The sequence below is a fragment of the Hibiscus syriacus genome, unplaced genomic scaffold (assembly GCF_006381635.1).
Source record: "Hibiscus syriacus cultivar Baekdansim isolate YM2019G1 unplaced genomic scaffold, ASM638163v2 tig00110195_pilon, whole genome shotgun sequence".
NCBI classification, from domain to species: domain Eukaryota; kingdom Viridiplantae; phylum Streptophyta; class Magnoliopsida; order Malvales; family Malvaceae; genus Hibiscus; species Hibiscus syriacus.
Window position 1 is genome coordinate 1,365,277 of NW_024062621.1, and position 26,150 is coordinate 1,391,426.

At 33.1% G+C, this 26,150-nt stretch overlaps 6 protein-coding genes across 8 annotated transcripts; 4 read left to right on the top strand and 2 right to left on the bottom strand.

Annotated features, from left to right (window-relative positions):
* Positions 1-600: 600 nt before the first annotated feature.
* Positions 601-2,691, bottom strand: LOC120218272 (40S ribosomal protein S3a-like). The gene is made up of 7 exons (XM_039215250.1): positions 2,558-2,691; positions 2,443-2,490; positions 2,225-2,330; positions 1,442-1,582; positions 1,179-1,364; positions 893-1,093; positions 601-790 (listed from the first exon to the last, which is right to left on the bottom strand). Exons 1-7 carry the CDS (start codon positions 2,566-2,568, stop codon positions 695-697), a joined length of 789 nt encoding a protein of 262 aa, XP_039071181.1. The 5' UTR covers positions 2,569-2,691; the 3' UTR covers positions 601-694.
* Positions 2,692-6,135: 3,444 nt separating this feature from the next.
* LOC120218273 (VAN3-binding protein-like) lies at positions 6,136-8,536 on the top strand. 2 transcript variants are annotated; one of them, XM_039215251.1, is made up of 6 exons: positions 6,222-6,554; positions 6,743-6,841; positions 7,234-7,666; positions 7,746-7,970; positions 8,054-8,161; positions 8,319-8,536. In XM_039215251.1, exons 1-6 carry the CDS (start codon positions 6,222-6,224, stop codon positions 8,531-8,533), a joined length of 1,413 nt encoding a protein of 470 aa, XP_039071182.1. In that variant the 3' UTR covers positions 8,534-8,536. The 2 variants fall into 2 exon arrangements, with proteins under 2 accessions (XP_039071183.1, XP_039071182.1); XM_039215252.1 differs by lacking the exon at positions 8,319-8,536 and having other exon boundaries at positions 6,136-6,554; positions 7,746-7,980; positions 8,018-8,102.
* A 1,980-nt stretch (positions 8,537-10,516) lies between these two features.
* Positions 10,517-12,342, top strand: LOC120218011 (DNA-directed RNA polymerase III subunit RPC9-like). The gene is made up of 5 exons (XM_039215022.1): positions 10,517-10,686; positions 10,877-10,967; positions 11,056-11,173; positions 11,272-11,424; positions 11,850-12,342. Exons 2-5 carry the CDS (start codon positions 10,960-10,962, stop codon positions 12,090-12,092), a joined length of 522 nt encoding a protein of 173 aa, XP_039070953.1. The 5' UTR covers positions 10,517-10,686; positions 10,877-10,959; the 3' UTR covers positions 12,093-12,342.
* A 2,947-nt stretch (positions 12,343-15,289) lies between these two features.
* LOC120218274 (1,2-dihydroxy-3-keto-5-methylthiopentene dioxygenase 2-like) lies at positions 15,290-17,295 on the top strand. Its single transcript, XM_039215254.1, has 7 exons — positions 15,290-15,424; positions 16,040-16,145; positions 16,236-16,330; positions 16,535-16,649; positions 16,743-16,867; positions 17,003-17,073; positions 17,171-17,295. The coding sequence occupies exons 1-7, from the start codon at positions 15,407-15,409 to the stop codon at positions 17,235-17,237; spliced, it is 597 nt and encodes a 198-aa protein (XP_039071185.1). The 5' UTR covers positions 15,290-15,406; the 3' UTR covers positions 17,238-17,295.
* A 1,116-nt stretch (positions 17,296-18,411) lies between these two features.
* Positions 18,412-19,585, bottom strand: LOC120218088 (probable aldo-keto reductase 1). The gene is made up of 4 exons (XM_039215066.1): positions 19,499-19,585; positions 18,893-19,369; positions 18,586-18,758; positions 18,412-18,505 (listed from the first exon to the last, which is right to left on the bottom strand). The coding sequence occupies exons 2-4, from the start codon at positions 19,178-19,180 to the stop codon at positions 18,412-18,414; spliced, it is 555 nt and encodes a 184-aa protein (XP_039070997.1). The 5' UTR covers positions 19,181-19,369; positions 19,499-19,585.
* Positions 19,586-23,163: 3,578 nt separating this feature from the next.
* Positions 23,164-25,602, top strand: LOC120218275 (ATP sulfurylase 1, chloroplastic-like). Of its 2 annotated transcripts, XM_039215255.1 has the most exons (6): positions 23,164-23,264; positions 23,321-23,855; positions 24,160-24,565; positions 24,657-24,917; positions 25,001-25,087; positions 25,185-25,602. In XM_039215255.1, exons 2-6 carry the CDS (start codon positions 23,350-23,352, stop codon positions 25,320-25,322), a joined length of 1,398 nt encoding a protein of 465 aa, XP_039071186.1. In that variant the 5' UTR covers positions 23,164-23,264; positions 23,321-23,349; the 3' UTR covers positions 25,323-25,602. The 2 variants fall into 2 exon arrangements, with proteins under 2 accessions (XP_039071186.1, XP_039071187.1); XM_039215256.1 differs by lacking the exon at positions 23,164-23,264 and having other exon boundaries at positions 23,271-23,855.
* The last annotated feature ends 548 nt before the right edge of the window (positions 25,603-26,150 follow it).

The window sequence follows — 26,150 nt, forward strand, 5'->3', positions numbered from 1 at the left end:
TCGATTTTATATTTTATAAACTCTTTTCATTAATATTTTGGAATATTTTTTTCTACAAAGATAACATAAACGTTAATATAATATAAGAAATATAAATAAATACATATTACTTATATGATTAGATTAAACCAATAAACTTTAACAATAATTTAACTTAATTCAATCTGACTCAAAAAAAATTAAAATCCAATTTAGATAGTAAAAATAAAACTCAATAATTCAACTAATTTTTTTATTAAAATAGATGCTTAACGTTTAAAAAGTTTCATCGTCATATCTACTTAAAAAAAATCTATTAATATATAAATAATATAAATTTTGTTTTGATTAAAAAAAAGAAAGAAAAATATCATTAATTTCAAGACAAAACTAGAAACCATTCATCTAATCCAAAATCACCTCGAACATATTCATCTTCCTCGATAAGAATCTCTTCAGGCCAAAAATAGTTCACATCGAGATTTGGGTATTTTTAAATTAATTTCAAACCCTAAACCCTAAAATTAACTTGCCAAACACTCATGTCTCCATATCAACAAATTAAATAAACAGTTTAGGATTTTTTGAAAAACATTTTCCAAACATCAAATTACCATTCGATTTCATCCTAAAGTTCTCGTGTAAACAATAAAAGAGAAAATGATAAACATAAGTTTCAGAAATAACCACCAAAAAAATAGATTCATGAAATCTTTCAAGCACCAACCACCTCTGGGGTAGGCTCAGCCATGGTGTCATCGGCCGGCCTCTCTAATTTCACACCGACATCCTCCGAGTAATCGCCGTGGACCTAAATGAAACCAACACGAACAAACAAAATTAATACAAAGCACAATGCAGAGATAGTTTGATACTTTATCATGGAAAATATACAAAAATTAGATAAACATACCTCCATCAACTTCCCAAGATCAAACTTGGGAGCCTTCAAGATTTTGACTTTTCGGATGAACACATTCTGCAAAGGATAGATGCTAGATGTTGCCTTTTCGATTTCTTTTCCAATCATCTCGGGGATGAACTTCTGCACTAATCCCTTCAAATCACATGATGTTGCCTGAGCAGTCATTATCTCCCTCATCTTTCGGCGAATCTGAATAAACAAAAGCAAGTTCATTGTGGGGAATCTTCATCAAAGTTCTGATGTCAGCTTTGACACAGTTGCAGAGTAGCATTACCTGTCTAATCTGGCTGGACTGTGCATAACAAGTCCTTTTAACCTGATTTGGGCGTCTCTTGGTGAATCCGATGCAGAACATTCTCAACGTATAATTATCGGTTGTCTTCACATCCACGTGAGCTTCAATCAGTGTTTGCCATTTCCGGACCAACGACCTCAGTTTGTCAGTAGTAAAATTCATTCCCTGCATATTTGTCAATTTATTATAACAAGCAACATCAAAGCAATGATGTGAATAAAGATAATTTATGTTTCCCATACCCAAAAGTTGGTCAAAACGTTCTTTCCTTGTACATCTTCAGCTCTCAGACGAATCTTCCTGTATGCGTGATCCTCATCACCGCCTTGAAGATCAGCGAGTGAAATTTCAAACACACGGTGTTTGAGTCCTTCAGAAGCAATCTGTCAAACAAAATAGCAAACTTCAAGCCACATAAAATTTTAGAAATCAAATTTTAAAACTGTACATTAAGCATACTATCAAGCAAAGTTAAATATCATGAGCATTATCCCACATGCATACAACATATCATTAGAAAAAGCTCGTAATTTATTAAAGGGGCAAAATGATCAATGCCAACTAAAGATGCAAGAACAAAATGAACAAAGAAAAAAATAAGCTTTTCAACAAATGATTCTCTATTGAAGAAAATCAATCTTCGAATGAAGACATTTTATAGAACCCTAGCAGCAACAATTGTTGCAACCTCCTCTAAGAAGTCACCCAGAAAATTAAAACTTGATACAGAACACAAGATTTCCACAGTCAATTAAGAATATATCATCAAGAATATCCAAAAAATCTCAATATAACCATTTCTAGGTAAAACAAGAATTCTCAATTTTTATACAGAGTAAAACAAACAACATTGAACTTCATTATCATCATTCTTTCAAAGCTAAAACAAATAGTCTACGCACTTGGCTAGATGTTCAATGTAATCTGAACGAAACCCAGATTCCTCACAGGATCAAAATATTAAAAAACCGTTTTCAAAAGGGTAAGTAAATGAAAATTTACAAAAAAAAAACAAACAAACAAACCTTGGTACCCTGAGTACGGGTAACAAGAGTCTTCCCAACATTTCTGGAAGTAAAAACCGATGGAGCCTTGATATCATACCAATCTTTCTTAGCAAATGGATCAGCTCTAAATACAAAAACCCAACAACAACAAAATCAACATTTTAACTAAAAAATCATTTTCTAAACATGCCCAAAGCATATTTGATGCTGAAAATCAAATAAAACAAAACACTGACGCTTTCTTCTTTCCTCCCTTCTTTCCTTTGGAAATCCTCTTGTTCTTCCTGTATCAGAACATAATCAGTGAACCACAAAGCACATGGATATAGTGGAAGATAAAGAAATGAGTACCCGACGGCCATGGTTGAAGCTCTGCTAGGTCGGCTACGAAGAGAGAAAAGCAGACTGCCTGCAAACCTGGGAAAGTTTAAAAAACCCTAATTTCGTTTTCTAATTTATATACAACTCTTTGATGGATTGGTTTTGTGAATCAAAGAATTGGGTTTGAACAAATTTCAGACCCAAACAATTATGGATTCGGGCTTTACAGTTTTATTGTTCATTACTGACCATGATCAAATTTTTGAGTCAAAATTTAAATACAAAATTTTAATAATTTTTTTGAGGTCGTAGGTTCGAGCATCATCTAAGTTGTGGTATGTGTGTTTAACATCAAATGATTGAGAGTATTTAAATAAATATTATTTTAGTCCTTCTACTCATTCTAGATTAATAAAAAAAATAATGAAATCCAAATATTATGTATTTTTCTTATTTTTTTATATTTTAATCATCGACTATAATATTAAATTTTAATTTCATCATTGATCGTCGGTCTTTTCTCTTTTTTTCTTTCTTTCCTCCCTCCTCCCTTCTGTAAGTTTTGCCAATATTTTTATCATTTTACTTTATTTAATTAATCTACAATTTATCTTATTAGATCAATTAATACTCTTTTATGTAAATGTTAGATAGAGTTTCGTAATCATAAATTGAATTATGAGAGAAGACATGTGCGAATGTGATGTTTGTTGTCCACTCACCAACATTCATACATGATCTCCTTGATGTTGTCTTGGGATATAATAATTAAGAATTGGACCAACCTTTGTTGACTAAAGTCTCATTTAAAAAATTTATTTTGTTGATGTGGAAATTTAATTCAAATAAGTTATCGATGGTTGATTTATATTTTGAAAAACTTGTGTTAATATAGATTCTAATTTATATTTAAATTAAGGGTTCGTTTGTATATAAGTTTAAAGAATATATATTATGATATGAAAAAAACTGTTTAAAAATTAGTATTTGACATATTGATATTAGAGTGTTTTTTACACAGAGTTTTGTTTTAATTTATTGTTGTGTCTCCTTAACTAAATTTAAATAAACAATTAATTACACATGATGGTGCATAAAAGCAACTTGTGAAGAAAGGACGTTTTACGGTTGATGGACCAAATTATTATTCATAGTCTAAAAACTTTATTTTTTATATATTAATATTTAATTCATTGGTCGATTAATTAAGATCTTGTAGAGGTATAATATAAGGAGACTCTTCTAACCCATTTCTTTTGCTTTCACAGATATCATAATTCAAACTCGCGTTATTTAAAGAACCTAACACTTCGTCCCACTATACAAAAATTATGGTTGATTAAAATTTTTGTTTTAATATGTAACAGTTAGCCGAAATGAAAACTTATAATTATGTTGTTCAACCAAAACAAATTATGTGCATCTCCATTACAACATTCGTTGAAACCCTTAATTGAGGATAGTAGGTGACAAAGGAAATAGAAGACACAATGGGTGCCCTTAATCAAAGATTCCCTTGATACTGAAATGGAAATTAAGGAAAGGAGGGAGTATGAGGTATGAGGCAAGTGGGAGAGCTTATTTAGAAGAAATAGTAGGGTCTCTCTTGTCATCCACAAACAAAAGTGCTTCTTTTATTACAAAAATCATGGAATTTTCTTAGGTAATTTCAGTGGGCTTTAATCTTCCATTAATCCCTAACTCGTCAATTATATTTTCTATAATGTATTAATCGATTAATTCAAATTAAATATTAAAAAAATTCATTATGAGACGATCATTTTAACTAAAATTGTTTTCATTTAGAATATCAAAACTCAAATTTTAGATATTACTTGAAAATAAAATATATAATTTTTATTAGAAAGGTCAAAATAAAGATATCAAACAAAATAAAATGATTCTTTTACTTAAGAATAAACTATTGAATGAAAAATAATTAATTAGTTAATAGAAAGTTGAATATCATAGAATTGGCATTTTCACTCATTGTCTTCCTATAGCATCATGTTAAGTGAACATTCTAAATTGCAATTATGAATATTGGGACTATATTGGTATAGTCCCATTATCATAATCATCATGGGATGAATAGGTTTACACCATTCATTCATGAATAATAAAACGAACATAATTGTAGCTATTAAACGAACTTATTTATGAATATTAAATTATTCTATCTATAAATATATTTAAAAAAATATAATTTAACATGTTTACAAATATTAAAAATATTTCACAAAATATTCACCGAATGTTCTATTCATTTACAATCATATATTCATAGAATTTTTCTTAATGAAAACATATTTAAATTTTATAATAATATTGATATGAATTAAATTAATATTCAACCGTTGAATATCAATAAAAAGATTATTTAGTATTAATAAATCTTAATAATCGAGGTCTATAAAGGGCCACGTAGGCGTAACAATGGAGTTTTAAATGATGAAAATGAGATACCTATGCCCTACCCACTCATCCTCCCACTTACATCTATCTTGTGTCACCCTATCGGTCCATCTCTCTTTTTATATATACACAACAATTCCATGAGCAAAAAGGAAAAAAAAAGTATTTTTTTTTTTAAACAAAGGAGTTGATATCATAAATTAGACGACCATTATGTTTAGGGGCAGATGGTACATAGCTATCAATTTGTCACTTGACTCGTTTTCATGAGAAGTCACAAAGGAGAGGCATCTCATATATATTATACAACATCACAATTAATATTCTGTTTTCGAGCAATAAGAATGCCCCATTTTCAAAGGAAAAACACAATTCTTTCATGTACATTCAAAATTTTCGAAATAATTGTTTATGGATTAGTTTGAATTTAATTTTAGTTAAAATATATAATTTGTTTAAAATTTATAATTTATTTGATATAATGCATTATCAACTCAATAAAGGCACACCTTTCAAATGTTATTATCCATATATAATAAATCAAATAAAGTTTTTCAATAGTTTGTAAGATTATAACTTAATATATGTTCATAATTTTCTTGTTAACCAATTGATAACACACCATATAGATGTATCTACTTAAATCAAAATCTTTAAAAACAAATAATGTTTCTTTTTACGTAAACTACTTGATAAATTTAAAAATATAATTTTATCTTATATTTATAGATAATTACAATATTATCTCTCTATATATTATTTTCTTCAATTAAATTTTTATTTTTATTGAATAAAAGTAATATTTTTTAAATAAATATATTATTTTATATCAGGTTATATTTTATCTCAAAAAATCAAATTAGATTTAGATCGAATGAAGAATGTATATTTTTTAGTCGAATAAAATAAAATATATATAATTTTTAGATCAAATTAACTGAAAATCTCATCCAACTCGACCGAAGCACGTGTCTACATCCTATAACAAAAGCATATTAAAAAGTAACAAACATAACCCTAGAATCACTAATGATTACTCCCTGCCGTCTGATTCAATTACCACACTGTACCTCATCATCCAGCACGTGACACGCAAAAATCCTAAAAGAATGACGTATTGACAGTTCTAACCCTCTCCGGCTCCTCCAAATCAGAACTTTAACACCCCAAAAAAAAGGTACGATCATTTCATTCTCTTCATCACTGTCACACTATAAACTCAGCTCAATCGTTTCTCTCACCGAAATCAGCTCTCCTCCCCCAAAAGAAAGCTAAAAAAATGGAGAAACCCGTTGTCGAACAATGGAGACCGGAGCTGCTGCCGGTTCCGGCACCTTTCAGGCCACCGGAGACGCCGCTTGAACCAATGGAGTTCTTGTCACGTTCTTGGAGCGTTTCGGCTTTGGAAGTTTCACGGGCTTTAGCTCCTCCACCTCTTCCATCTTCCCATCAAATGTTTTCAAAAGGTTCTTCGAGTGGCAACGTCGTTATACAAGAAGATATCTCCGGCGAGCATCAGCTCGAAGAAAACAGCATCGTCTCCGGCAACCCTTTCTCCTTCGCTTCCTCTGAAACTTCCCAAATGATCCTCGAAAGAATCATGTCGCAGTCGGTAAGAAATTTAGCACTTTTATGTATTTCCCTATTAAGTTTTGGTTTTGTTTGTTGTTTCCTTCCAAAAACAAAACATGGGTTTTGTTGTTTTGTTTATTTATAGTGACATTTATGGACCGTGCTTCATTTTTTGCCTTTAAAAATCTGGTTTTTCCTGTTTCTGTTGTGTCTCTTTTGTCTTAACAGCAAGAAGTATCTCCAAGAACATCAGGGAGATTATCTCATAGCAGTGGACCATTAACAGATAGCCCACCAGTTTCACCTTCAGACATTGATGATGTTAAGGTTTGTTAATTGTTTTTTTCCCTTTTAAAACTTCCCTTAGAACAGGCAAAAGAACAGAACATGGGTGTAGCTTCTGAGACACTGAATCAGAAACATAAACCTCAGGCTTTCTCTGTAACCAAAGATGCTTCCTTTATCAATGGAGCTTACGACTGTAATTTTTTTGTATTACCAATGTTACCCTTCTTTTGTTTTTAGTTTCTGTCCTAAAAATCTTCGATGTTATTTCGTTATGGGTCAGTACGATCGTTACCGTTCACAAAGATTGAAAGTTGTCTTTAATGGCGGTTGTTGATAATAAATAATAATTGTTTTATAATATTAAGATTCTTTCCTTTTTCGGGTTTATTCATGGATAAGGATCGGTTTCCGTTTACCTTTACCTTTTGCAGCAATTCTGCCACGCCAATAATTCCCTCAACATACAGTACCGTTCCAGCACTGGGATGGCGGTGGGTACTCCTGCCGTGACTGGCGGCGGGAAGACGGTTGGTAGATGGCTGAAGGATAGGAGGGAGAAGAAGAAGGAAGAGACGCGTGCTCACAACGCTCAGCTACATGCTGCCGTTTCTGTCGCCGGGGTTGCCGCGGCCGTGGCAACCATCGTGGCAGCCACCGCCGCGTTTTCGAGTGCAAGAAAGGATGAGCAGAGGGTGAAGACTGATATGGCCGTGGCATCCGCTGCCACTCTCGTGGCCGCGCAATGTGTGGAGGTGGCGGAAGCCATGGGAGCCGAACGAGACCATTTGGCCTCCGTCATCAGTTCGGCTGTCAATGTCCGGTCCGCGGGTGATATCATGACCTTAACTGCCGGTGCAGCAACAGGTATATATATATATACATATTTGTTTTTCGATTTTAATTTTATCTAAATCTCTAACACGAAATTCGAACTTCATGGCAGCCTTACGAGGGGCAGCCACCTTGAAAGCAAGGGCATTGAAGGAAGTATGGAACATTGCAGCCGTAATCCCTGTCGAAAACAATAAAACCGGTTGCAATGGAAGCAATCACGGCAGCTCTAATGGCAGCTTTAGTGGTGAGCTTGTTCCTGAAGAGAATTTCTTAGGAATCTGCAGCAGAGAGTTGCTAGCTAGAGGCTGTGAGCTTCTCAAACGCACCCGAACAGGTAAACTCGAAGCACATTCGAGTACGAATACAATCTACAACATTTCTAACATATCCGAATCCGGTGAGAAACTCGAATTACAGGTGATCTTCACTGGAAGATTGTCTCTGTTTACATAAACAGAATGAATCAAGTTATGTTAAAGATGAAGAGCAGACATGTAGGTGGGACCATAACAAAAAAGAAAAAGAGTATGTGATTGATTGCCTCTGTCTTTCTCTTATAACATTGGATGTCTGAATTCTTTTGTTCCAATTTGGGGATTCGAGAAAAGCTAAAGAGAATGCTACTAAAGTAAAAGGAACAAAAGGGATTGTCTTTAACATCACAGTTGCTTTATTTTTGCAGATGTGGTGTTGGAGGTGATTAAAGACATGCCGGCATGGCCCGGCCGGCACTTGCTCGAGGGCGGGGAGAACAGGAGATACTTCGGATTAAAGACGGAGATGCGCGGTGTGGTCGAGTTCGAGTGCAAGAGTAGGAGGGAGTACGATATATGGACCCAGGGTGTGTCAAGGCTGCTTTCCATTGCTGCCGAGAAGAACAATAGGAATAGGGTTTGAGAAAATTTGACAAAAATTAAAGACGGATATACATATTTGGTGGAGTTTTAGGCATTTTAGGGTCTCAAATTAGATATTTGGGTGTTTAAATATTGTAAAAAAAATGCAAATTAAAGAAAAATGTTTATGGTGATGAAAATTTGACCTTTTTCTCCCTTTTTGAATTAAAATATAAAGTTATTTTGAACCGGCATATCTTAAAATTTTGAGAATAAGTTATATTAAAAGAGTATTACTACAATAAAAAACTTTAGAATATCAGGTTCAAATTAATTCCTTAAATTATATCGATAATTGTACTAGAAAAACATGAGGATCCCATTTTGCTTTATATGTATATATATATATATATATTCATGTGAACTAAAGCTTCAGTTTGTCTTTTGATTTTAAAATTACAACTTTGGCTCTTGGATCTAGGTCTTGTAAATGGTGGGACTATGATTGTAACATCATTCTTTTCATTTTAATATGTATTATTATGCTGTGGGTCGGACCAAGTGGATCAAAGGACTTTAGTGGGAATATTTTTATTATTATGTACAAGGTATTTTAGAATATTATATGATTCGTTTATATTAAAAGATGGAGAGGACAAAACCTAGATTCTAATTGTTTGGAATTATAAGAATATCTTAGAAACTGTTCCAAATGATGCATTTAGATTCTAAAATTGGATGGATCAACAATGAGATGCATTTATGCTACATATACATTATTCTATTTGAATTGTATTTGATTTTGCAATTGTTTACTTCGCTAAAGACAACTTGTTATTTTTGGATTTATGCTACAGACACACATGTACATAACTCTCTAGTTAATTATTGTTTGAGTTTAATTCATTGTTGAATAATTATATAATTTTGTATTTGGACTGGTTCATCGTACTATACACTCCTTATTACAATTAAAAATTATAAAAAAAATGTCTAACCTTAATAATATTTTTTAGAGGTGAATAAGACTTGAGTCGGTTAACAAGTTAAGAAGAAAAAAATCAAATTTTGAATTAATATAATTGAGTTATTCAAATCAATTCTTTTATTTAAAAACTATTCAATAACAGTTGGATACTTGTCATATATTCATGAAAAATAATAACATCATCCTTACTTTAAAAATGTACATAGAATCAATTACTCTGTTTTTTTTCCAAAGAGATCAATTTGCTTTATTTTAAAGACTGACAGATACTTAAAGTAGGTTTAAATTAAAAATTTTAAGACAACTAACTGTAATTTTAAAATATTGAATCAAAATATTTAATTTTCAGATATACAATGACTAAAATATGTAGTTCTATAGTAGAGGAATTAAAATAAATTTTTATGCCATTCGATCATTTCTTGGATGACCATTTTAAATAGGCTTACTACAAGGGATAGATTGATCTCGTTTGGACTGGTTATGGATGCCAATTGTGTTCTCTGTGGGAGTGGTATGGAGTCAAGGGACCATATCTTCTTTGACTGGCCTTTCTCAAAAGTTGTGTGGACTGGTGTGTTGTAAGTTTATCATTTGCAGAGTGGCGAGGGACTGGAATTGCGAACTCAGGTGGGGTAGGTATTTGCTTATGATCGTGTAGATGGAGAGAAATCTTTACATTTTTCAATATATTTATATATAGATTAATGATATTGTTCAATATATTAAAGGGGCAGTTTAGTGTAAATTGATAGGGATGCTCATAGATAGAGAGAAACCTGTTAACGAGTTTCTTTATAATAAGCTAAATCTTGTATAGGGAGTTTGTTTGCTTTTGCTTTTACCGGTTGGGAGAGGTTCGTTGTTTGTGATTTGTTTTGTTTTTAGGATAAATAAAGCACATTTATCAAAATAAATAAATTGGTATGTACGATAAAGAGACTAAAATGAATCTTATACAAGCCCAACTAAACCCGATTAGGAAACCTAATAATGCCCTATTAATCCAACCCAGACTGATACCGAACCCTATTTTTAACCCAAATTCTGAAAATCACTAAAAAGAGAATCCCAAATTCATTTGTGCAACCGTCGCTGCTCCGGCCTCCGATACTCCAGCTGACCTAGCCGCTCCTCCTCCTACTCCGCCGCCTCTACCGACGGTGTCTTCATTTGTGCAACGTTCGTTGCTACTTTCTTCGCCGCCTCCCTTCTGGCTTAAGAACGTGAGTTCTATATCTTTTTTTGGGGCTATTCACTGGCTTTTATAATGATTCGAGAGGACCTTGTTTTCTTGCTCTCTTTGTTCATTCGAATCAATTTTTATTTGTTTTCTTCCCAATTGAAATTATTGAACGCATAATTTTACCTGTTTTCAATTGTTGTGTATTTTGTCCCCTGTTTTAACATTTGCAGGAACTAGCCTTCTAGTTGACACTTGACACTGCTTGTTCTTGTGTATTGCCATTATAATTTATCATCTGCCCTCACCCTTAAGAATGAAGATGTATGCCGCATCCCTTCTTTAGCTTTACTTTGTAACTTTAAAGTTTATTTCTTATCATTATTCTGTAATAAGGTTGAGTCTTCTGCAGAAAAGAAGCTAATGCCGGTGCACTTACCAATTTTGAAGTACTTGACTTTCTTCGATCTCGAGGGGCGTCAAAGGATCCGACAAGAGTTATTGTCTCAATAGCACCATCAGAGTTTAAGGTTGTATTTTTATGTTGATTTGCTTTCCCATTTAGACTCTATTGGTATTAGAAATGAGAAACGGTATCTTTCGTCTGAGTTTTCTTATTGTATGCTAGGTTTATGATTATTTACTGGAGAGCCCCGTTTGCAATCAAACAAAAGAACAAGTCAACGAGTTCTTGACAAGGTGTAAAAGTTATAAACTTGCAAAAGCTGAGGTGCTCAATATCATCAATCTGAGACCATCTGCATTAGTTGAAATTGACCCGGTAAAACTTTTATTTAACATGTTTGTGTGTTCTAGTGATATATTGCTTTGAGAACTTCTAGTGATGTGTTGCTTGAGAACCAGTATCTTATTCATGCCATCCATTGCGGAATCTTGTTTTTATAGCGAGGTTGCATTTACTAGGATATATGATTTTTATGCCAATGGTGAACAGCATGACATCTTGTGGAATTTCTTTTGTGCTTATATCGATTTCTTCATGTCAAATAGTATGTTGAATGTCAAATAGGTTTAGAGTGACATTATTACAGCTACATTGATTTGTCAAAGAACCGTCTTCTTTGAATCCAGGGTAGCCACTTGTAGAGATGGTCTCAAGTAGGTTTAGAGTTCAAATTCCAACATCTGCAATCTTTTGCCCTTCTTGGTAGTTACTTTACTTAATTTTGCCTTTTCTCTTCCCAGATAATAGAGGAATCTGAGAAGCGATTTGGGGAAAAACTAGAAGAGCTGGTTAGTTTGGTGGTAGAGGTATTGCCGGAGCCTCCTAAACAAAATGTCCCTGAAGAAGAAAACAACGAGGCTAAAGAAGACACCGTGGATGAAAAAGGCACGGACGAGGATAAAACGGAAACCACAAACCTTGAACAGATGGACGAGGATCAAACTGAACAAAATGAAGATGGTAATCGAATGGAGGTTAGTTAAATGCCCTCTATGGCCTGTTAATTCCAGTGCCAATGGTGCTCCTGGTTTGCTCATCTTATGAACTGAAGTTCATACATTTGGAAACCTCTGTAGCCTTGCTGGAATCATCCCAGGATGATGTAAAATTAAATTCTATTACTATATGATGCATTTATCTATATGGTGCAAGGTTTTTTGGGACATTTTTAGTTTGGGGTTTATGTATTAGGGTTTAAGACAATTATTTCAACTATTAATGAAGGGTAAGGAGATGCATTGTTTTTCATTGATATGTAGCATTAAAGACATTTTTATTTTTAATAATAGTCGTCTGCTTATTTAAGTGGTTGCTAATCAGGTTTGAGTAATCTTATATTTCCTATGTCATATAAGATTCCACGCACACAAATATTGATATATTTGAGATATTTTCTTTACATTTTTTTACAATCTATTTTTTTTTAATTTAGTAATTTTACATCCTTAAATATCTAATATAAGTTTTTACGTTTGTATTCTTAACATAAAATTCTACATCGTATCTATTAACAAGCAATCCCAAGCCATCGCCACCATTGCCAGCACCACTTCCGTTTGAAACCAAAGACACCAAAAGAAATTACCGCTCCTCTTGTGGTTCCAACACCCCTTCAAATAATAATAATAATAAAAACGGATTGTTTATATAAATATCAAATGAGGACTGTATGTGTTATTTCATATATGAAAAGCCATCAACAATTCAACTATGACCATTATTTCCATTGTTGATCAAGGAATCTTTTATTGGGCGTGGAGGTGTTAACTGGAATACATTTTTAATTTCCATAAGGACTTTTTTACCCTTCAATTTTATCATTTTAGTTACTTTGATGATTATAAGTAATATTTGTTCTAAAGATTTTCAACCATTTGATAAAGAAAGTTTAAACACTTTTGTTGTCTATGGTACTCGAACCTAAGACCTTTAGAGATCACAATCATCTATTTTAACATTGAGATAATTTGGTTCGTGCGATTCTTTAAATTCTTTTGATAATGTGACATAGAGGGATAAAATAGTTGATATCCGTTTAAAAATATTATTGTAATTTGATAAGAAAATGAAAGTTTTGAGATTAAAAAAAATATCTCATTAGTTAAAGGGATGATTGTTATCCCTAGAGGTTTCAGGTTCGAGTACAAAGACTGCAAGAGTGATTAAACTTATATTATCAAATGGTTGAGAATCTTTAAATAAATATTACATTATAATCACTTTATAATAATAATAATAATAATAATAATAATAAAACTACATAAAAGTTCAAAGGTCAAAATGATTAAATTATTAAAGAGAAGGTTAAAAAGGTCATTATACCCTTTAATTTCAATATAATTTTTTATAAACATGGGGAATATAAGATAATAACTATTAAAAAAACCTCAATCATTTAACAATAAAAACTCTCATGTATACACGGTATTCAAATTTAGAACTTAAAAAAATAACAACAAATCTATGAGTAGTTGAATTTACTTAGTTAAAATTCAAACTTATTTTGCCTCAAAGTCCAAGATGACCATAGATAAATTCACATATTTTATTTTTATAGGAGTATGTCATTTTTTTAATAATGTTTATTTAAATATTTTTATTTGATATTGAAGGTTGATACCTTTCGTGCGTAGTTTTCAAATTCAAAACATAATAATAATAATAATTTTATGAACACTCAAATCGTTTGGTTGATGTATAAACCACCTAAAATAGATCATCATATCACCTAAGTAAACAAATATAAAATTAATTATAATATTATTTATATTTCGGATAAAATTAATGGTAATGCCATAAAGTCCTCTCTGCATCTCCTTCCGGCTCTTAAGGATTCAATTCATCTGGTCAATATTTTAGGTGGCTTTTGGTTCGCTAAAATGTTTATGTGGGAATTGAAATCTGTAAAGGAATTGAAATCTATCATGAATTGGAATCCAATTTCATATTCTGTTTGGTTGGTAGAAAATGGAATTAGAATCTAATTTCATATTATGTTTGGTTCGCAGACATGTCAGATGAATTTGATTTCAATAATATAAAATGACAGAATTATCCTTCTTATTATTTTATTTTATTTTAGTTTGTTTTATAATTTACATGTAGTAATATATTATAAAAATTAAAAAATATTAAATTTTTATTTTATTGATTGATTATTCATTTCAATAAATTATAAAAATCATGCTAATAAACATCATAAGTTAAAATCATCGCAATCAAAATATGTTAATAACTTACCAAAAGATAGAGCAATATTTCGATATATTTCAATCGGAGTATGTTAATTAGTTACCAAAAAATATACCAAAAACTATTTTTATTCAATATATGAATTAGAAACCCGACCCGACCCGACACAAAATAATAAAAAAAATATTTTTATTCAATAAAAACATTGACTTAATTTAAAAAAAATTATATATAGAGGGGTATTATTGTAATTATTCCTAAATATATAAGGTAAAATTATATATTTTTTTTGGGTCAGTCCAGTTTTTTTACCCTAAACCCGAACCCGACCCGACCCGAATATCACACTTAAAAAACCCCGACCCGAATATCACATTTAAAAAACCCAACTCGAACCGAAAAAATAAAGTTTCACCCGACCCGACCCGAATATATGAATTAGAAATTCGACCCGATATAATAAAAAATTATTTGTATTCAATAAAAATAGTGACTTAATTGAAAATAATATATAGAGGGGTGTTATTATAATTATTCCTAAATATATAAGGTAAAATTATATATATTTTCGGGTCTGATATTTTTCACCCTAAACCCGAACTTGACCCGACCCGAATTTCAAACTTAAAAAACCGACCCGATCCGACCAATATAAAATTTCACCAGACCCGACTCGAATATATAAATTAAAAACTCGACCCGAAATAATAAAAAAATATTTTTATTCAATATATGAATAAATTACCAAAAGATTGATGAGGATAGTATAATCAAATTTCAATTCCCTCCAACAAGGGAATTGAATTCCATCCATTCTTAAATAGAATTCATTTTCTCTCGTTTGATGAAAAGTTGAAGTTACGAGATATTTTAATTCCCCCAATTCTAAAGATTCTATCTAACCAAATATCACCTTAGACTTTTCCACGCTTGCACGAGTAAACAAATAAATATAAAGGGTGTATCGGTCTTTTTATTTTAGCAGCGAATTCCTAAACCTCCGTCCTCAAATTCTCCACCTTGTAGCGTTGCCTCGAAGCGATTTTTTCGTAGAAGAAAGGGGAAAACATTTTTGTTTTTCTTTGACGAAAAAGAAAATCTGAATATGGGTGCTTTGGACAAGGTAAGCTGTTTGTTTCATTGGAATTTTTTTTATCGCATCATTATTTCTTTTACGAAGATTTTTTTTCGATGACAGTTCTTGTTTATGTCAAATGTTCGCGATTTCGGGTTTTAGTTTTCCTTGTTGATAAGCTGCTGAATTTTTGGGGATTTATTTTGAAGCAAAGGGTTTTTTAAATTTAAAATTATATCCATGGAATTGGAAATCTACTACCTTTGTTTCAACTATTGGCCTGGCTTGGTAAAGGTGCTTGCTGTACTGGGTACCTTTATGTTGATTTGCGCTCCTTTTGGTTGTTAATTATACTTTGGATCTTATATTTACATGTGTTCTTTTGATATTGATGTATGTTGTTATGTTGCTCGAATCTTGTGCTTTAAGGATTAGAAGTCAAAATTCCAAACCTTTTGTGGTAATTTTTGAAGAATCACTCCTCAATTGATGGATATGCTTGTTGTCTTGTGTTTAATTATTGTTTGGTTGTTTATGATGTGGCATTGTGAGGAGTAAATTGGTTCATAAAATAGTTAATGTTGATTTTTGGGTTCTCTTTTGTTCGATATGTTATGAACGTTCAAAGAATATTGATTTTGATCGTATATTTGTGTTACGTAGAGGGAGGAAGTGATTCAAGCATGGTACATGGATGATAGTGATGAAGACCAGAGGCTTCCCCATCTCCGCGAGCCTAAGGAATTTGTATCCTTGGATAAACTTGCCGGTAAGCATCTTGGATAGGAAGCAATTGTTATTTGATTATCGAAAGATTTTTGGCATAATACTCATTGCGCTAGTCATGTTTACCCTACAGAACTTGGAGTACTCAGTTGGCGATTGGATGCTGATAACTACGAAAATGATGAAGAGTTGAAGAAAATCCGTGAAGAACGCGGTTACTCCTACATGGTGTGTACCTTGTTTGATTTCCTTTTAAAAATTTGCCCTTTAGATTTTGATGCAAACAAATGAATCATTCTTTCCTCTAATTCTTACCATGTGTCGGTTTCGTGGTTTTTGCTTAAAGCTTCTTATTGTTAACTTCTTCCTCTTGATAGCCTATAATTGGACTGTGCAACACCCTTCCATTGACAAGATACTCTATTTGTTTAGGACTTTTGCGAGGTTTGCCCAGAGAAGCTGCCTAACTATGAAGAGAAGATCAAAAACTTCTTTGAAGAACATCTTCATACCGATGAGGAGATCCGTTACTGTGTGGCAGGAAGTGGTAAGAATGATCGTATTCTGACTAATTTCTTTACTGATTATCAATTTTTATTGCATTATTTCTACATCTCTTATAAATTATTTCTTCGTGAAGGCTATTTTGATGTCAGGGATCACAACGATAAATGGATTCGTGTGTGGGTGAAGAAAGGAGGCATGATAGTTTTACCTGCTGGGATTTATCATCGCTTTACTCTGGATACAGACAACTATATTAAGGTACTAAGGAACCGACCACCTTCATCTTATTCTTCCAAAAAGTGCTTCTTTTAATAAATGAGCGTGAAAGTTCGATAATGTTTGAAAAGAATGTCTCTGCTTATCCTACCACTTCCACAAATTTTATCGGCGCAGGCAATGCGTCTCTTTGTTGGTGATCCAGTTTGGACTCCATTCAATCGTCCACATGATCAACTTCCTGCAAGGTATGTTTCTTCCTCCGAATGTGGTGAAAATCTTGATTTTCTCTTCAAGTTTTCCGGAGGGGATCAATCATAATCAACATTTTTATTTCCGTTGCAGGAAGGAGTACATTCAGAACTTTTTGGAGAAGGAAGGTGGTGGCCAAACTGTCGATACTGCAGCATGAAATCGGCAGCAATCATCTCTCCGGCATAATGTCTTATAGGACCCCTAGTATAAATATGCAGTAATAAATGAGCCAAGTATTGTCTGCATGTTTTGTGTGGATGTATTGCTTGTTAAGGTGGTTGCATGCTTATGTATTGGTATTCCATACCTAGTACTCGCGAAACTTACCGAGGATTTCTATGTGTTATTTGGTTTGTACTTTGTACCAGATAAGTTCTTTAATAATAAAGTTTACGTCATATACATTGCTTGCTTGTGTTTCTGTTACTGCTTCAAAATGTTTTTGCCGGGGATTTTGCATTTTTTATCTTCCTCTCCCCAAGAATGAAAACCGATTCGGACGTTAAACTGGTTAGTCGTTTGATTCTCTGTTTCTCGGTTGAACTGATCCTTTTCAAGTCAAGTCGTGAAACCAGTAACATGCCAAGTTATCTTACAGATGATCTTGTTTTTTACTTCTATAAATTAAGCTCTAGCCCCTTTCTTATTTAAATGCTTCTTTGGTCCTAATAATTTTGAAATTAGACAAATCGGACCTCTGTTAATGTTTATAGAGACCCTTTTGCTCCCTTATTTCTGTTTATTTTCCTTCGTGCATTTCACTTTAATGGGGTATTAGCAAATTTCCAGGTATATTCAGATAAGATGCCCATTGCCCTTTTGCCACTGACTTCATCAACAGGCACAGCATCACAAATTACCTTCAAATCCTCTTCACCAAGCTTCAATCCCAAGGATCCAACATTGTTGATAACATTCTTCACCTTAGTTGTCCCTTGATTCGATTCAAAATAATGAGGGTTAGGAATCAAATTCATATGACCATAGGGGTGTAAATGTGATAAGTTTGTCCGACTTTCATCAAGTTGAGCTCAAAATATAATATTTGACTAAAGCTTGAGTCGAGCTTGGACTCGACTAAGCTCAATTAGACAAAGCAAACATACCAGGGATGGGGGCAATATCATCTCCCTGGTGTAGAAGCCATGCCAAAGCAAGTTGAGGAAGCCAGATCCGAAACTCGGCTATATAATAGTTTGTTCTTCTCTAGATTCTCTCCATTGAACCTTGGATAGTTTGCCTGTTCAAGGAAATAATCCGTTTTTATAATTGGACATTCTATATGTATTGTCCGGATTTGGCCTGACAAGACTGTATCGTGATTATGTTCACTATATGCCACTGGGCATGGTTTCCATAACCGCCTTGCCTCCAAAAAAGCTTCTACCGAGAGGACTATATGCCACTATCCCAATTCCAAGTTCTCTTTAGGAAATCATTAAAGAAATGATTCAAAGCAAGAACTTTGATTTTGTAAACTTGAAAGACAAAAATGTGAGCTGTACCGGCAAAGTGGGAGTATTTCATCTTCGATTTCACGAGTCCAGAGAGAATACTCCATTTGTAAGGCAGTGATGGGATGAACGTTGTGTGCTCTCTTTATTGTATCAATGCTAGGCTCTGATAATCCAATGTATTTTATCTTTCCTTCTTCCACCAGCTTCTTCAGCTCTCCCATCTTTACAAGAAGCAAAGTTAATTAATTAGTTTTGAGTCGGATTAATTTAAAACAATTTAAAACAGGTCAATTCGATCACCGACTGATTAACCGAAAAGTTTATTTTAAAAGAATAAGATTTTTTTATACTTAACTGTTTCTTCTATGGGCACTGAAGTATCCACACGATGTTGAAAGTAAAGATCGATGTAATCCACATCAAGCCTCTCAAGACTTGCTTCACAGCAAGCTTGAACATGCAGAGGGATGCCCTTGACCTCGATTAGAGGACTCCCGTTTGATTCCGAATACACGAATCCGAATTTCGTTGCCACTTGAATTTTGTCTCGAGGAAGTTGTTTTAGTGACCAACGGTTGTGAAGAAAATGGATTAGTTGGTGAAACCGAGGATTTAAGAGTGTTGCTTGGGATATAAGAAACATGTATTAAAATAATATTGCCTTGCCGAGCATGATCTCGTTATCGTGTTTGTCGCCATAAATGTCAGCTGTGTTGAAGAAGGTGATTCCCCTATTGAAAGCTTCTCTTATGATTGCACATCCATCTTCATGGGATAGGGGAGCATTGTATACCCCGGAAAGTCCTATGCATCCGAATCCTAATCTCGAAACCTACAACAAAACATGAAACTAAAAACTTGAATTGCTTGAACCCAGAATGTCACAAACCCAAGCTCCAAATGACATGAACATAATCGATTGATCCGATCTAAAAACTAACCCGACTTATCCAATTGAGACCTCCAATCCTTGACTGCCTAATTTCACTCTTGAATGTTGAATTTGGGGCTCCTTCTCCATTGCAAAGAAACTAGAACTTGATTGAAGTATTAAGATGCTGGCTAGTGGCTGGCTATTCTAGTATTGTTGGATTATAATCATATGAAAGGTTCTATTTTAAATACAAGAGGTTTCTTGTATGAAACGTCAACTTTTTTGTTTCCATTTTCATATTGATGAGGGGTAGATACTTTAGTTTGTTTCCATTTGAAATCGTATGTGAAGTTATTTTCTATATATATTGTGTCACGATTCGGACTGGCTCATCGGATTATGCTCTCACGGCATGGTCCGATGAGTCGGGACAGGTCATGGCGTATTCACTACAAAAAGGCTGAGAATTAGTTGGTTCCACAACTACCTTTCGTCCAAAAAGTAGAGATCAATGTAGTCCACATGAAGCCTCTTTAACACTTGCTTAGCAGCAAGCTCGAATATGCTCGGCGATTCTCCCTCAATTTCGAATGCTCAACGTCCCTCGGATTTTTATTTGATAACACCGAACTTGGCTGCTAGTTGAATTTTGTGTATAGGAAGCTGCTTCAGTGCCTATCAGTGCAAAGAAAATGAATTTCCCATGAAACACAGAATCTTGAAATATTGCATGGGATGCAAAAAAACATGCATCTGTTGGGGGTTGTTACGAAATAATTGTATAAACACGATAATTTCAAAATTTGTAATTATTTATTGAACTTTTTCAATTTCAACCACTCACTCTGTTTTATGTTTAGATTCATGATTATCCTTTTTTTTAAATAACATCCTCCTAAAACATAAATTATAATATGCCTTTTTCATTTCATCCGACACATATTGATAATCAATAATAACACTCAGAGATGGACTGAACGAGTACTTGGAGGACGATCACATCCCCAAAAAAAAATTAAAGTCCTGTATAACTAGATATCTTTTATTAATGATATAATTTCATAACTTGAAATTTTATAATTTGACACCCATTGAATCTTTAATATAGTTTCCTAAAAATTTACACTCTTGGTATAAAATCACATGTTCATTTCTTTATCATATCCATAAATATTTTAAAAAAATAAAACTGATATGACCCATAAATATATGTATTAACTATGTAAGATTTAAAAATAAAATTGAATTTAACAATGTCAAAGATCTGAAATTTTATGATTCGATACAATAGAAAAGGTAAAAAATAAAATAAAATAGTGTGTTGTTAAACATTTATATTAAAATATGATGTTGGATAATTTTATGGGTTTACATTAATTATTTTAGTAAATATATTGAATCGATTGGAGAGAAAATTGAATATACGAATAAGTTCAATTACTTTTAAAATCATAAAAGTGCACAAATTAAGTACTTAAGAATAAAAAAAAAACTATAAGAGGGATTATAATTCAATCAAATAACTCGAATCGGCGATAGATACAAACAAACACCATTATTTGTAATGAAAGATAAATATCATTATCATTAAATAAAATTATATATAACAATGATGATCTAGTTCCGATGATTATTATTGCTTATCGATATTTAATCTGATGGTCTAAAATAAAAATAGATCACGAGAATCAAATAAACCATATCCAAAAAATGACATCAAATCCAATTAATATAAAATTAATCATCATATATTTTCATATGGAAGTGATAAAGATTAATTCAAAAAACAACAGAAGTTAAATTATAGGAAAGTGGAGGTGAGAGAGAAATAAAAACCATCTAAATTGATACTATATTGTTTTTTTTGTTGATGACGATATAAATTTTAATGTAGATTGATTATTGTTTGTAATTATTAGTTCTTTTGTTTTTTCACACTTGTTCTTTGTTTTATTTTTCTTTTTTCTCCCTTAATTTTGAATAAGAATTTGTCAGTATGACATATTTTTCTATGCTCTTATGGCATGATTTTTATGACTTTTGGTATATTTTTTTTTGCATATATTAGTGGTTGTTTTAGTGTTCTCACAAATACTCTCACGATATTTATTTTCTGATTAGTTTTTCAGTGGTCAAATAAAGTCATATATCATTTTTGGTAAAAGGTTTATGTCGATATAATCAAAATTGTGTAGTGAAACAGTATGTTAGATAGTTTGGTTCGCTCACCACTCTTTTATTCTTTTGTGAAGTGTTTATCTAGACAGATACAAGAAATATTTCACTTTTTCCGTATCTTTAGATTTAATATTTTTATTTTTATATTATTAATTTTTTGGTGTTATTGTCTTCATTTTCTCTTTATATTTGGATATATTATAATTCTTATTCTACATATTATTCTTATTAATGAAATCTAATTATCAGTGTTAAAAAATGATGCTATATTAATAGTAAAAAATAAAAGTGGAAAAGATTAATTTTAATTAAAATTCTACACAGGAAAACGACAATAAGAAGAGGCAAATATCGAATCAAACAAAGATATTGAATGTGGCCGTAAAAGGGGAAAAGTTCAATACGGCTAAAATGTTCCATCAGCACTTGACATTTACAAATGTCAATATTTTTTTGGGGGGGGGGGGGGGAGGTGGCGGTCTGCTATCTTTGAATTCAAATCAACAAGTTTCCTCGAAAAACAAGGCAATCCTAATTCTTAAAAAAAAAAAAAAAGTAGTCATTTTAAAATATAAAAATTTCAACTTTTTGAATAAAATAACAATTAATTTTAAAAAAATTATTTACGAAAAAAGATACACAACTATACTTGGAATATGATATTAAATTCAATATTTTTTTATTAATATATATATATATGTATGATTTTGTCTTTTCTGTAAAAGTAGTTAAAATAAACTCTCAGTTTTTATGTATCTATTTACCAGTTTGAATATAAATTAATATATAAGAATATTTTATGTTATTTAAGTCTTGTTATACCCATTAAAGATCTTCTATATATATTATTGTTGTGACTCATAGTCACCCCGGAAGATCTTAAAACATTTTTAACTCTTCAACGTAAAAGAACCTTAAAATATGTAAAGTGCGTATCTTTGAATGAACGACATAAATATCTATTATTTCTTAAAAAGTCATGATTTATTGATATAATTTATTCTATACTTACATAATCTGTTAGAACTGAATACATAACTAACTGATCAAATCTATTTAGCCAATCAATCTACATAAAACTATCATATTCCTACAACGGACCAACTCTAAACTTATAATAAATCTTTAGACCGAGACCAAGAAAGGGATGCAACCCCAATGAAGTTACCTTACTTTTATATTTTTCCGCTTTACTTTTTTTTTTTATAAAAATAGAGTATTTCAACATCAATCAAAGGTAGATCTCTCGTTAGCTATAATTCTACGTTAAAAATCAAAAGAATAAACTATCAACATTTGTCACAATCTGATTATTTCATCAACAAATCTCTAAAATTATAATAACATAAAACATATAAAAAGAAATGAATTGTTTCTATAAATCTATGCCTAAAATGTTATATGAATGAGATGCATGTTTTGAATAATCTATTCTTAAATCAGAATAATCCGTACCAATTAATAGAGATTCGCTGTATCCAAGTAAGTAAATTAAAGCTTTGATAAGATAAGCAATGACGGATTGCATGAATGAGTGGCCAAATTTGACCTAAAACATTACCCAAAAAAACATAAAGGAATTAATGCAAGAAAAAATGTCCAGGTTCATCCTCCCTAACACAAGCTTATAAAATCCAGCATCTGCCTTTGTCTTTCTCTCGTAGTTCATCAACTGAATCAAATTTGAGCTGAGCTTCCTCCATTCAAGTTTTATTATTTTTTCATTTTTTTATCAAAGCTTCCAACACCCTTAATCTCCAATGGCTTCCACAATTTTCACCCAAATTCCGTTTCAATCCAAGTCATTGAACAAATCCTCGATTACCCATTTTGTTCCTTCCTTCAAACTCCCCGTTTCCCTCTCTTTCAAGCCCCGGACCGCCCTCCCCAAGCGCTTTCGCATCCGAGCCGGTTTGATCGAGCCCGACGGCGGGAAACTGGTGGACCTCCGCGTGGTGGAGCCGGAGCGGGAATTGAAGAAGAGGGAGGCGGCTTTGTTGCCCAGGGTGAAGCTGACCAAGATCGACTTGCAATGGGTTCACGTTTTGAGTGAAGGATGGGCTAGTCCGTTAACTGGGTTCATGAGGGAACCCGAGTTCCTCCAAACTCTTCATTTCAACTCGCTCCGGCTCGACGACGGCTCGTTCGTCAACATGTCTGTCCCGATTGTCTTGGCTATCGATGATTCCCAAAAGGAGAGCATCGGTGAGTCAAACAGTGTCGCACTCGTTGACTCGGATGATAAACTCATCGCCATACTCACTGAGTAAGTTCATAAACTCGTAATAAATTCATTATAGTAGACAGCGGCGAACCTATAGGACTTAGGGGTGGGTTATTCAAATGGTCAAATTTTTATTTTGGTGCTTGTACAGTTTTTATAATTCAGTCTAGGTATTTTTAATTGAAAAATTACTCCTTGACCCCCTGAGAATTTAAATTTCAATAGGTCCATATTACTATTTATATGAAAACATAATTGATGAGTATTCTGTTTTGATTCGTTTAGTAGGGTACGAAATACATGTAAAACATTTGTTGCTTATGCTTAATTACTGGATTTGTTTCAGCATTGAGATTTACAAGCACCCAAAGGAAGAAAGGATAGCAAGGACATGGGGAACTATTGCCCCTGGATTACCATATGTTGAAGAAACAGTAACAAATGCTGGGAATTGGCTAATTGGAGGCGATTTGGAGGTTATAGAGCCGATCAAGTACAATGACGGTCTCGATCGTTTCCGGTTGTCACCGATCGAACTACGTCAAGAGTTCGAAAGGCGCAATGCTGATGCTGTCTTTGCTTTTCAGCTCAGGAATCCTGTTCATAATGGTCATGCTTTACTAATGACAGATACTCGTCGACGACTTCTTGAGATGGGCTACAAGAATCCCATTCTTTTGCTGCATCCATTGGGAGGGTATACGAAGGCGGACGATGTTCCTCTCAGTTGGCGAATGAAACAGCACGAGAAGGTAACTTGAAAGTCAAGCAACCTAAATTTCTCATTGTCTCTTATGATACCTTCATATTTTTGGCTGATTGCTGATAACAATGTTAATTCAGGTTCTTGAGGATGGTGTTCTTGATCCCGAGACAACCGTGGTCTCTATATTCCCATCTCCAATGCACTATGCTGGCCCGACTGAAGTACAATGGCATGCTAAGGCTCGGATTAATGCCGGAGCCAACTTTTACATTGTTGGTAGAGATCCGGCTGGCATGGGCCATCCTGTTGAGAAGAGAGATTTATACGACGCTGATCACGGGAAAAAGGTCTTGAGCATGGCTCCCGGACTTGAACGACTTAACATCCTTCCTTTCAGGGTATTTAACAAGCATTCAATGATACTACTTCTGCGATGAGATTTGAAAACCCTTTCAATGATAATAATGCGGTTTGGTTGCAGGTTGCTGCATATGACAAGACACAAGGTAAAATGGCGTTCTTTGATCCCTCGAGAGCACAAGACTTCCTCTTCATATCCGGCACCAAGGTAACTTCCTTGTCATGATTACTATCAGCTAGAATTTTAACATCGCTGTTATCGAACCAAACTTAATCCGAAAAAGGGGTGCTTCTGGTTTTTATAGATGCGGACTTTGGCAAAGAACAAAGAGAACCCTCCAGCAGGGTTTATGTGCCCTGGTGGCTGGCAAGTGTTGGTTGACTACTACGATAGCTTAACCCCGTCGGACAATGGCAGAATTCCAGAACCTGTTCCTGCTTAGACGAAATCTTAAACACTATAAACATCCCCATAATCTGGACTTTATAGAGTGTTTCAGTTTAGATTTCTTCAGTAAAACAATGCGACGCATTGTTTCGGATGTCCATTAAGGCATCCTGAATTGTCCATTGGGGCCCTTAGCCATTGAACATGAGGGCAAATTGTACTATACATCACATTGTCTTCTTATGGAGAAACATGGGTTGTCGAAAATGTTTGATGCATAATCCTCTTGTAATTTACTTTCGATTATAGTGAAAATTTTCCTTTTTTGTCTATGATTTTTTCCGTTTAGTTTTTTTTTAACGTAAATATGTGTATTTTTGTCTTTTTTTCTTCTTCTTAGTTGCCATCGAGTCTTATATATAGATTCTTGTACAGCCATGTAGGATCATACCGTATCCTCAAATCCATATCTAAATATGTTTAAAGAGTGGGAATAGTATAGATACGAACATGCCATCTAGACACATCTAGTGTTTATCTGCACAACATTCAGCAATGAGTGCCTAGAAAAAAGGTTTAGATTAACCTAATGTTTCCTCAGACATTGCCTAGAATTTGGAATAATCCCATGTAAGAATAATCTAACAACAACATAGTTTTATGTAAAAGAATTTCGAGTTGCCGACGATGAACATTAGTTTGGTTCCTATCAAGTCGCTCAATGTTCAACTGCTGTGAACACCCTGGCAGGTCTCAAAGACATCACAAATCCCTACTAAATTATTGTTATTTACAAATTGATCCTTAAATTTTTTTTAAAAAATCTCAAATTGATATGTGTTAATGTGTCATTTTTTGACACAGTACTATACATCAAGCAATA